This window comes from Bos mutus, chromosome 13 (assembly GCF_027580195.1).
Source record: "Bos mutus isolate GX-2022 chromosome 13, NWIPB_WYAK_1.1, whole genome shotgun sequence".
Taxonomy (NCBI): domain Eukaryota; kingdom Metazoa; phylum Chordata; class Mammalia; order Artiodactyla; family Bovidae; genus Bos; species Bos mutus.
Window position 1 is genome coordinate 12,747,175 of NC_091629.1, and position 12,846 is coordinate 12,760,020.

Genomic DNA, 12,846 nt, shown 5'->3' on the forward strand with positions numbered 1-12,846 from the left:
TAAAAATTAGAAATAATATCATCTTGCCAATGTTCTTAAGTTCTTTGATGTCTTGCAGCAACTTGGATTTTAAAAATCATCCTAAAGTGAAAATTGTGGAAAAAAATTTAAAAAGAAAGTGATTTTGGATTGTAAGCCTTTTGAAGCATGAAACCAAAATTTATATTTCTTGTGAAATATCTTTAAATATCTTTCTCACAAACCTTATTTGTCCCCAAAACACTTAGCATCACAGCAGTTTCTAAATGACATTTATAGTATGTTGTTTATTTTGTCTATGATATCACTTATACATAGAATCTTAAAAAATGATACAAATGAACTTATTTACAAAACAAATATAGACTCAGACATAGAAAACAAACATGATTACTAAAGGCAAGAGGCGGGGAGAGATAAATTAGAAGTTTGGGATTAAACAGATACTCACTAGCACATGTAAAATAAACAATAAAGACCTACTTATATTACAGGGAACAACTATAGTCAATATCTTGTAATAACGTATAATGTAAAAGAACCTGAAAAAGAACAATATATATACACTGTGTATATGTTCAGTTATATATATGTGTGTGTATATACATATATATATACACACGTGTATATACATATACACGTGTGTGTGTGTGTGCTCAGTCGCAAGTCATGTCCATCTCTTTGCGACCCCATGGACTGTAGCCTGCCAGGCTCCTTTGTCCATGGGATTTGCCAGGCAAGAATACTGAAGTGGGTTGTCATGCCCTCCTCCAGGGCATCTTCCCCACCCAGGGATAGAACTTGAGTCTCCTATGTCTCCTGCATTGACAGGTGGATTCTTTACCACTGAGTTACCTGGGAAGCACCCCACCCCCACCACCACCACATATGTATATAAATAATAACTGAATCACTTTGCTGTACACCAGAAATTAACACAACATTGTAAATCAACTATACTTCAATTTTTAAAAAGTCTATTTTAGAATTGGGCTTTGTCTACAGGTTACTTCTAGTACGAAAATGAATGACCTGGTACTAGGAACAGATTCTTTAACCTCCTTTTTCCATTTGGAAGTGACTAGATATTTGGAGAAGGCAATGGCACCCCACTCCAGTACTCTTGCCTGGAAAATCCCATGGATGGAGGAGCCTGGTGCTGCAGTCCCTGGGGTCGCTGCGAGTTGGACACGACTGAGCGGCTTCACTTTCACTTTTCACTTTCATCATTGGAGAAGGAAATGGCAACCCACTCCAGTGTTCTTGCCTGGAGAATTCCAGGGACTGGGGAGCCTGGTGGGCTGCTGTCTATGGGGTCGCACAGAGTCGGACATGACTAAAGTGACTTAGCAGTAGCAGCAGATATTTGAATCTTCAGCTGTGATTGTTCCTATGTTCCATCCATGCCCACAGTGGTCAGGTTAATAGATTCCTCCCAGGAGGAATGAGTCACCCTCCTCTAAAATTTTCACTTGCCTCCACTGTAGCTCAACCATATCGCATGGGAGCATCTGTTTACACATCTATTTCTCATACTACATTGAGCTCTTTGGGTTCAAACACTGTCTTATGTTATCAGCATCTAGCAGAGTGCCTCCTGTACTATCTCCAGGGCTAAGAGCAGAGATTCTAAAAAAGCTAAGTTCAAAAAGGCATGTTACGGCTGCATCAAAAAGACAAAGTGCATCTACCCCAACATGTACTTACAACATAATTGAAGGATGTGTCAGCCAGCACTGCAAACTGACGAAATAATGTGTGCCTAGTAAACATCTCATTCTTAAGGACATGAAAGCTGAAATAAAACATGCAATGGAATTAAAATGAGCAGAAATCATAGGAAAGAGCAAATTGGTATTATGTTCATGTGATAAGAAACTAGAATTTTCAATATAAGAGCAAAGAAATGCAAGTAAAAAAATTTAAATATTAATATAAACTTATCACTCTTTGGTTTCTAGAATTATATATTTTCAAGCCGTGAAAAGCAAATAAGGAGGAATAGCCTTATTAATACCAGATATTAACATATATCACAAAATGATAGCATAATAATATCCTGGAAAGGAAAAATAAATGGAATAGAATAGGAACACTGAAACAGATTCAGTAATATACTAGAACATAGTATGTGACCAAAGTGGCACCACAACCCACTCCAGAAAGAACTGGAATAAAGACCTAAATATGAGAGGTAAGTCAAGAAGGCTTGTTTATAAAAGTGGGAGAATATCTTAGTGAAGATGGAGAAAGATTTTCTAAATACATCTAAGGAAAAAATATTGATGGATAAAGATTAAGAATTTCTGTACAATAAAGGGCAACATACACAAAGTTCATAGACTGGGAAAAGGTATTTGTAACATCTAAAATTGATAAGGAATTGAAAATAAGAATACACAAACAAATTTCACAAGCTGAGAAGAAAGCAAAAAGATGAAAAGAGTTCACAAAAGAGGGACATCCTTTAAAGGGAAAACATCAGATCAATACAAGCTTTTGAAAGTCAAATACCACCAGATATTAGAACTCAATCCTTGTATCTCTCTATTTTTCTCCAACACTTATTCTTAGCTAATCTCATTTAATCCCATGACTTTAAATACCATCTATACTAATGCACCCCAAATGCATGCCCCCAGCCTCAACTTTCTTCTGAGTTCCAGACTCATATATTCATCTGCCACTAGACATCTACCCTTAGGTTACTAAGAGGCATCTTGAATTTCACATATCAAAACTGATTTCCTGACAAAATGCGCTTGTTTGTTGAAGTTGAAGGCAACTTCATTTTTCCTGTTGTAAAAAATCTTTGCAATCAAACGACTTCTTTCTTTCCCCCCTTACTGCCAATCTTTCAATATCTCCTACTTTTAAAACATGCTGCTGCTGCTGCTAAGTCACTTCAATCGTGTCCGACTGTGCGACCCCATAGAGGACTTTCAAAACATATCCCACATTTAATCATTTCTCAACACCTCCATGTCTCCCATCCCAGTCAAATCACCATCATGTTTTGCCTAAAAGAGGCTTATTCTTTCTGGAGCTCCTAACTTTTCTCCCTGCCTTTCCTTTGGTTTCCCTATGGCCTTGTATCAATACAGAAGTCAGAATTATTCTCTCAAGACATCAGATCATTTGGGTCTTTCCTTAGTTCAAGACTCTCCAATGAGGTTTCAGGGTACCAACTCATTATTCTGAATATTGATAAATAAAAAGGATCAAGCATTTATCTTGCCTTATCTCATCTGAAACTATATTTCAGGGTAACCAGTTAAGGGGAATGTTTTTCTTTGATAGCACTTAGCTAAGAAATGCAGAAGGAAAGATAATATTGAAGTATTAACAATTTGCCATCTTAATGAAATCTTGACTCATGGTTTGTGATTATTAATGGATGTTAAGATTATTTGGAGAAAGGTCAATTGGTAAACCTTGAAATTCATGAATCAGGCTGATAATATGATAAATAACAAAGTCAGACACTAAAGTGCCCTATGATGGGATGCGTAAGAATTACCTAGTAGTTCGTGTGAAGTAGTCTTGCCTAAAATGTTGAATCGGAATCTAATCAACTCTCTAGATTTAAGATCAGTTTGTAGGACGTACAGACTGAAGAACATGCTAAAAGGCACCACACACACATACACACATGCGTGTAAACAATTAGCCAAATCCAGAATGGGGGACATTCTACATAAGAAATGAACACATTTCTCTAGCAAATCAATGGATTGGAAAGAAAGGGGCTTATGTGGGATCATTATAGAAAAAAAAAGATTTAAAGGATGTAACTCCCAAATGCAGTGATCTACTTATTCCGAATCCTGATTTAAACAAACAACTATAAAAGATGCCCTTGAGATAATCAAGAAATTTGAATATGACTTGGTTAATAAGAAATACTAAAGGATTTATATTGCTAGGTTTATTAAGTGTGGTAATGACCTAGTAGGCATGTAAAAGAGACTTTCTTATCAGTTAAAACCAAGAGCTCCTGGGTCGGTGAACGTGTGGAGGTGTGAGGAGAGCAGCATTGCCCAGGAGCAGGAGTTGTGAGAGCCCTCCCACAAACTTTGCCCTGTGTATCTCTTCCAGGTGGCTGTTTCTGAGTTATATCCTTTTTAAATAAACTGGTAATATGAAGTCCCAGAGTGGACTTCCCTCAAGGCCGGAATGTTGGAGAAATTTATTCAGGGGACGTGGGTTCGATCCTTGGTCCGGGAAGATTCCACATGCCATGGGGCAACTAACCCTGTGTGCCACGACTACTGAGCCCATGTGCTGCAACTACGGAAGCCCAGGTATCTAGAACCCATGTTCTGCAACAAGAGCAGCTCAAGGCGCACCGCAACTAAGGAGTGGCCCCTGCCTGCGTCAACTAGAGAAAGCCCGTGCACAGCAACGGAGACCCAGCGGAGAGGAAAAAACGCAAATGAAAAACGAAGCTTCTAGTGATTTCCCATTGAGCAAAACCTCAAATGTTCTTCTCTGAGCTCTTCTACCACTCGCCCCTGCTCACGTCATTCCAGCCATCTGGTGTCCTCCCTGTTCTTGAACACATGAACCAACGCTCATCCCAGCACTTCTGCACGTGAGGCTTCTTTGGGGGAGTGGGGGGTCTCTTCTAAGCAACCAGACCTCACTCCCCCTCACTCACTCAGATCTCTATATCTGAAGATAACTATTATCATGTGCAAATAAGCCGGAAAACGTTTTAATAGGCCTATGGGGGAAGATGACTGTGTGGGTCCGATTAAACCAGTTATCAAGAGAGTCTGTCCATCCTGTTGATTATTTACATTTAAACACTGAGATCAGGAATAAAACAGAGTTTGGAATTTAGTTTTTATTTGAAGTGACTTTGACTACTCTTCTACTTTAGGTCAGTTATTCTGCATCTCTTATTTGAAGCATGTGATGGCATTTTATATTACTTAATACACAAGAAAAATGCTAGGCTCCCAATTTCCTTAAAAGATGATTAGTCACCTTTTTTACAAATAGACTTTGTATATATCACCACACTATACCTGTTCCTGAGAATTAAGAATTTCTTTTCCCAGTTTTTGTTGATATGTTCTGATTCCTTTTTAATCCTGTAATAAATTTATAGATGGTTATATATATATAGTATGTATTAGCTGCAAATGAACAATTATGAATTATTATTACCAGTACCTTTCTGACTTCTTTTTCTCTTTCTCTAACTTAGACTTTAATACTTGTATTTGCTCTTCCAAAACACGTTTCTCTTCTTCAATCTTTCAATAGAAAATACATCACAAAGTTAATGATATGAATCCTGTTTGTACTGTTTTATCCATAAATCTGAAATGTTATTTCTATTGAATAGCATACCATCAAAAATAATTTGAGAGAACAATGAGTTACATTTACTTGCAAATTCCCATAAATTGGAAGAATGTAAGATCCCATGCCTCCATTTCCTGTAAATGATTCACTTCAAAGCAGCCACTGTGAGACAACATTACAAAGCAACCAAAATTCTTCCTCATCACCCCTCCCCTACTAGGTATTGCGTTTTCTAATCTCTTCATTATAGTGGCAGCTGCCCCAGTTACTGTATTTCCTCTATCAAAACTATCCTCAGGAAAGGATCTGACCAACTCAACAACATTAGAGCTATATGTTATTTCTCAGTATTGTCTACATTTTACAAGGGGATGAAGTTTTGGAAAGGAATGAATCACGGTGGAGTTATAGGCATGTCATGAAGATTTCTTTGGATGTGGCAGGGAGATACCCCAGAATCATACTATAGAGGCAATCAGGTGCTCTGTCTCTTCATTCGATTGATTCTTGGTGTAGCTTTCGAAGTCACTGCTACTTTCTCAGAATAGTCAGCATCCATATGAACAACATTTAGGTTAATAAGAATGGTCACATTAGTCATAACTATACCTTAGCCACTGATAGTTGCATCTTTTCTCCATGCATCACAGCAGGTCCTGCATGTGTAGCCTGGAGAGAAAATAAACTAAGGTAAATATAACATTTCAAATCAAGGCATAAAGATGTGGTTTTTCTGTAGTTTAGAGAAAGGCAAATGAGAAAAATTATGCCAACACTAGTTCCATAGGGGTCTTGACTGCCTCAATTAATTTACAGGACTCAGGGTTTACACACTGCATTTGCAACTGGACAGTTACAACTGATTAAAACCAATGTTCCCACTATTGCTTTTTAAAAAATTTGTTTTTTTAATGCATTACTCTGAAATTGTATATGGGTCAAATTGTAACACTAGGTATATATTTTTAAATAAGCAGGCAATTATCACCCAGTGAAGTCACAAGCTTTAAAAAAAATTATTTTCCTCAACTATCTTTTGGATTACATCAAACAAATCCCAGTTATAGATATAAAAATGCTGCATTTCAAAATACTTAAGTAAATCACTTGTACTTTTTTGTTTTTTTAGACTGTAATGCATTATTTGCTCATTTATTTACTAATAAACTTTATTTTTAAATTTATTTACTTATTTGGCTATGCCAGATCTTTTGATCTATTGCCTGTCTTGAGGGGGTCAGTTCAGCCAAACAGGGTCTGCAGCCAGGTCTGCTGAATAAAGTGAAAGGAATCCAGCACTGCCCTGAGCAATGAGAAGAGCTATAAAAGGAGAGGATGGCCAGGCAAGACCCTGAGGCGAGAGGCGCTAGTGCATGGTGAAGGCACAAGGTGACATGTGCCCAGGGGTGATGCCCAACATTCAATGTGAAACGGTATCTGGGTGATGCAAACTGTCCCCGTCACTCACCTTCAGCAACCTTGTCCATCTAAAAGGTGTCCTGTGAGTGGGTGGTTTTAGTAGCAACTGAAGAATTGGGTTGAGTTCAGAATCTGATTCAACAAAATGTGAACTGGGATGAGACAGACTGCCATGAAACTCAGGAACTGACTTGTTTCAGTAGGAGGAGGGGCCTAAACACAGCAGTGGCCATGAGAGGATGCCATGGGCATCAGTGGGAACCAGTGGACATCCTTCTGGCTCCCATAAAGCGAAGAATGTAGGCTTGAGCCAACTTTACTTACATTTGAAGGGACAGTGAGAATGCAGCTGACATTAGTTACCACATATAAAAAATGACAAAATTTGTAATTAACAGTCATAAAAGTTATAATTTTTTGAGTGCCTACTATATGCCAGTATGTCACACATATTGCCATTTATTCTACATACTAACATTAATTTCATCATCCCTGTTACTTTAGATATTTAACGTGGAGAAAGCATGCACATTTAAAAAATATGAACAGCAGATAGTATATATGAACATAAACTCTCACTTCCCAGAAGCCAAAGGTTTTGTTTTCAGTTTTTCTCATTGTTATAAATAAGTAGTGGCCTTTATTGCTTTGGGCTCTCCACAAATAAAGATTAAGATTTAGAGCATTTGTTTACTATATAGCACAGGGAACTATATTCACTATCTTGAAATAACCTGCAATGGAAGAATAATCTGAAAAAATACAGCTGAATCATTTTGCCATTCACCTGAAACTAACACAATACTGTAGTGTTATACTTTAATTTTATCAGTTTTACTTCACAAATATTATTTTATTTTACAGTTTTACTTTACAAATTTACTTTTAATCAATTATACTTTAATTTTAAAAAGTAAATAAAAATAAAACCAATGGAAAAAATTTTAATTAAAAAAAATAATTTAGAGCATTCGAATCACCTGCTGGCTCTCTCTTTCCTCACACGCTCTATTTTTTATTTGCAAACGTTTAGCTCTTACTGTGGTTGCCTTTATTATGATTTCAATATATGAACGTCTATATCATGATCAATGAACCCTCTGCTGATAATTTCTGATTATCCCCTGGCTGACAGGTGAATTCTCAGCAGGACTTAATCCTGAATTTGACCCTAACCCTCTGCTGTTATCTTAGTCACTAAACTCTAACTCCTATTCCATCAGTCCCCACATCCCACAGAGCTTTCTGGTGGTCCTAGAACTACCGAAATTATTGTTCCCTTGGTTGTCTCCACACCTTCCTGGAGAAAACTACCACCTACCATCACCAGCATAGTGACTCAGTCTCCCCAAGGCCCATGTGGCAGGAAAGGAACCAAAAACAAAACCGGAGGCACAGCAACACTAATTTAACAAAACAGTGAGAGTCTTCATTCTCATCAGCCTTCCTTGGCTTCCAATATATGGGAATCACTCAAGTTATGGGAGGCATGCACTTTGGGGTCTCCCTCCACCTACCTGTTCTCAAAGAGCACAATCCACTTGAAAAGCCTCTCTGACCACGGCATAAGGAGTACACACTGCATACAGTGCCATCGGTTAACAGGGGACTGAAGAAACCGTAGGAATAAGAGCCCCAAGCTTTGGAGGGGCTGTATGCAAACGGATCTGCTGGCCACTGCAGGAGACACAGGTTGAATCTCTGGTCCAGGAAGATTCCACATGCCGCAGGGCAATTAGCCCTTGTGCCACAACTACTGAGCCCATGAGCTTTAGAACCTGCGCTCACCAAGAGAAGCCACCGCAATGAGAAGCTCAAAACTATCAGGTAGCCCCCACTTCCAGCAACTAGCGAAAGCCCACGCACGGTAGCAAAGACCCAGTGTGGCCAATAGTAAAAATAACTGAATAAATTAATTAATTAAGTGAAATAAAAAGAACCCACAGAAAGGAAAACAAACTGGCAAAGCAAAATAAGTTTCCACTGAGAAGGACATTTATATTTATTTCACTCTATCTGAAGTCATATCAGTAGTTGAAAGTTTATTTTAAAATTTGATTCTGTGTTTAAATTCGTGTACAGTAAAAATTAGTTCCAATTTTCAAGGCTCCCTTTTCCTGACTCTCATATAATGATCAACTCTGTAATAACTAGAGATAAAACCCTGCTAAAGCATATCTTATGTAAAGCAAATAATTATTCAATCTCTCCCAAAGACAATACTCTTAGCATCACAAAGATAGCTTCTCTTTTCATTAAAAAACAAAAAAGTACCGCGTGTAGACTAGCGTGTTTGCTCTCCAGTTCGAGCTGAACTTTCAGCTCTGCTATAGCACGTTATATTGAATCCTGACTCTGTCCACATTAAACTGTCATTTTGTTTTGCCAGCTGCTGGCATTCCACTTTCACTGGAATACATGTGCTGGTCTTTATGTGGTTACTTCATTGACAGGTACAAACACCGGACTGCTAAACAATAGATAGACGTGAAAGTGAGTGATAATAGGAAGTAGATAACTTAGTAAGTAGGAAAATGTACATTAAATTATTACAAGGAAAACCAAACATTGTGACTAGAAAGAACTCATTAAAAATATTTCTCATATTCTCTTGAATTTACTTCAGGGAGATTCTTTACCATCTGAGTCACCAGGGCTCTTTGTGTGTGTGTGTATATATATATATATATATATATATATATATATATATAATTATATACATATATATCTCCAGGGATCTTCCTGACCCAGGAATCAAACCGGTCTCCCACATTGGAGGCAGACGCTTTAACCTCTGAGCCACAGGGAAGCCCCTTATATATATATAAAACTAAAATCCATAAAATTAAGAAATAAGTTTTATTCATAACAGAAATCATGATTCTTAAATGTTTCCCATATTTAAGGATTTACAACAGGTTAAAAACCAACATTCAATAAATATAATCTAAATCTGGAATCAGTAGCCAAGGTTTCTATTAATAAGAACAGAAACACAATTATGTTTATGAGCTGTCATAAGAGCAACCATATTCCTTATCATACCCCCTTTCTCCTTTTGTTCTCAAAGAGTCATTACATTCTTTAATTTCTCCCAATTTCCACAAACATCCATCCTCCTAAACTTGGGCCCTTCATTCTGGATTTAATACCGCCTTGAATCTCTTCTTTAAACCATCAAATATATTATCATCAAAATGATGTTTCTAACTCAGGAAGAAAGATGATCTTCTGTCTCTAAAATTTCATTCATCTTGACTTTCATATTATCATTTCTTTCTAGTTATCTTCTAAGCAAGCTACTATTTTTGAACACTAGGAATGTGCCAGTGTGTGGTGGGCAGCGCAGTGGGGGCGGAGGGGCATGGAAGGGAGAATGACACAAGCATAGGAAGAGAAGAGGAAGAGCCTCTGAATAGAAACAGCACGTCAAATGCTCAGGGGGTGAGACCCAAGTCTGGGCAGTGTCAGGACTCTGACCAAATGACCTGGTGTTCGAGACTGGCCCTGACCTCCAGGGAGAACTGAGGAGAAACCCACAGCTAAAACCCAGGAAAGTGGAATAAAGCAACAAGATGCAGTGAGGAGTCAGAAGACTGCCCTGGGAGCTCCTGAGTGACATTTCCTGTTACTACCAGGTGATATTATGAATTAATATTATTAATAGTTAATATTATTAATACATGTCAGGACCTAGTGTCTGCCCCATGGTTCAGAGTGTCTACAGAAGAATAAAAATTGATACAAATCTCTTTTTTCCCTGGTTTCCATAGCAATATCTTAGGGCTTTAAATTAAATTACACTAAGATATCATAAATTTTACAAGTAAAATGTTATCATTGTTCCCCAATGAAAATTAACAAGAAGCAAAGCATAAAACATTTCAAGTGATCTTTTAACAAAATTTTTTTTCATTTGTGCAAGAGACGTTGGAGATTATTTTCACCAAAATATTTTCAGTTCCAAATATACTATAAGTACTTAATTATCATCAAGCTACTTAGAATAATATAACACAAAAGTCAAAGCCACCTTTCGGCTGAACTTTAAATATGATATTTCTCCAATTTTTCCATTTTGGTCTCTGACAGCGGAATCTAAAGATGCATTCACTGTAGTGGCAAATGACAAATGTGATTTTAAAATAAAAACAATTGTAGTGTATGATTTCAGTTATCTCTGCATTTGAAAGTTATTTCTATTTGGGACTTCCCTGCTGCTCCAGTGGTCAGGACTCGGCACTTTCACTGCCATGACCCCCAGGTTCGGTCCCTGGTGGGGGAATTGAGATCCTGCAAGCCTCTAGGCATGGCCAGAAAAAAAAAAAAAAAAGGAGTTATTCCTATTAGGAAACAAAGATTCAGTATGATTAGGAAACATAATCAATGGGCTTCCCAGGTGGCTCCAGTGGTAAAGAACCTGCCTGACAAGGCAGGAGACATAAGAGACACCGGTTCGATCCCTGGGTTGGGAAGATTCTCTGGAGGAGGGCATGGCAACCCACTGCATTCTTGCCTGGAGAATCCCATGGACAGAGGAGTCTTGTGGGCTATAGTCTATAGGTTTGCAAAGAGTCAGACACGACTAAAGTGACTTAGCATGTAATCTATCAAAACACAGTAAATTCCCTCTGACAGCCTCTGAAGACTGTATGCGTGTTCAGGATGGTCCCAGCTCTGCATTGCTCCACCACCTTGCGGAGGGGTGGGGGTACAGATCAACAAGGAGCAAAAATGCCAGCTTTTTCACATAGCTCTGCAGAACTATGAACTGCCTGCTTTATCAAGCCAAGCCCAGAGGAAAAAAATAACAAAATAATGAAACAATGAACAGATTGTATGATTTTCTTCTCTGATGGAGTTTATTTTCCACTTCACATTCAATTCAATCCAGAAAAATGAATGTATAGGAGAAGAATAGGGAAAGATCTTCCTTTCATCCACCTTACCTAGAATACTCTATACCCATAATAATTCCATATCCCATAATCATAATAATTTTTAAAAATTACTAGCTTGCAAGATGACTATGGTCATACTTATAAAACTATTGCAAAGTACTTCACTGTGCAGTTCTTGAATTGTTTAAAGAATAGTGTTCCAGAGTTTTTATGAAAGTTTTTTTTATGCTGTCCAAATTGTTTTGTATCTAGTGAAGTTTACGGATGGGAACACGACTGACGGTCCCCTGTCCCACTTCCCACACGGAAAGGTCCTAATGCTTTCTGCAGATCCAAGCACACGCCATATGTTCCATCAGCACAGACAGGTGACCCCGTGGAAGCTCAGAAGTCTTCCAGAGAAGCATTTACTGGGCACAGCCTTAACTCACTAATTACCCTGGAGCAGGGCTGAGGGGGGGAAGCGAGGAACCCAGTTTTAACCTTGTTCTGTGAAACCTCAGTATTTGAAATGTTTTACAGCTATCAAAAAATAAACTTTACACAAAAACGCTGTCCAAACACAAATTTCACGTTGTGAAATCTTTCATAAACGGAAATCAGACAGCAATGTTCCTATCACACTTTTCAGACTGGCTAAATACTCCGTTTATCACCGTGTGCGCCACTGAGTGAAGCACGTGTGCTGTTCCCACAGAATGACACAGATTTCAAAAAATAAGTATGATTAATTAGATAAGGTAAATGACTGATGTAAAATGTTCCTGCAGCAAGCCCTCCGTTCGGTCATCTACACATGCTCAAGATGATAAAACCCTTTAGAGACAATTTTTAAGAAGTCCAACTACTTCGGTATTGACAAAATATTCAAGAGTTCTGAGAAACAGGAAAATGATAACCAGAGTACATATATGGAGAATTCATCTACAGTGAAGAATATATTGCATGGGGAGGTGATGGAAGGGAACACTCACTATAATAGGATTATCATTAACAAAAGTGTATATGAAAGTAATAACAGTGTGCTAGAAAAATATATTTCACATTAAAAATCAAGTCAATTCCTAGGAAAATGCTAAGTCCAGCTTACGTCATCTCTCCCCTCCCCCAGTCCAATTTTTACTTACTGTTACACATTAACTTCTGAGTCTCTGCAGCTGACAAAATGTACTGTTAAGCTTCAGAAACATCTAGATAACAATCATTACGGTCAGAAGGAAAGCCTGGGACA

The 12,846-nt window shown here is 37.9% G+C and overlaps 1 protein-coding gene across 1 annotated transcript in view; it reads right to left on the minus strand.

The window, feature by feature from the left end:
- The window catches only part of C13H10orf67 (chromosome 13 C10orf67 homolog), a 100,128-nt gene that overhangs the window by 21,784 nt on the left and 65,498 nt on the right, over positions 1-12,846 (minus strand). Inside the window, exons 13-16 of the mRNA XM_070382151.1 lie at positions 5,905-5,964; positions 5,161-5,243; positions 5,013-5,078; positions 1,687-1,774 (exon numbers count right to left, since the gene is read on the minus strand). Of these exons, the coding sequence (XP_070238252.1) occupies positions 1,687-1,774; positions 5,013-5,078; positions 5,161-5,243; positions 5,905-5,964 (297 nt within the window). The remainder of the gene's footprint in view (positions 1-1,686; positions 1,775-5,012; positions 5,079-5,160; positions 5,244-5,904; positions 5,965-12,846) is intronic.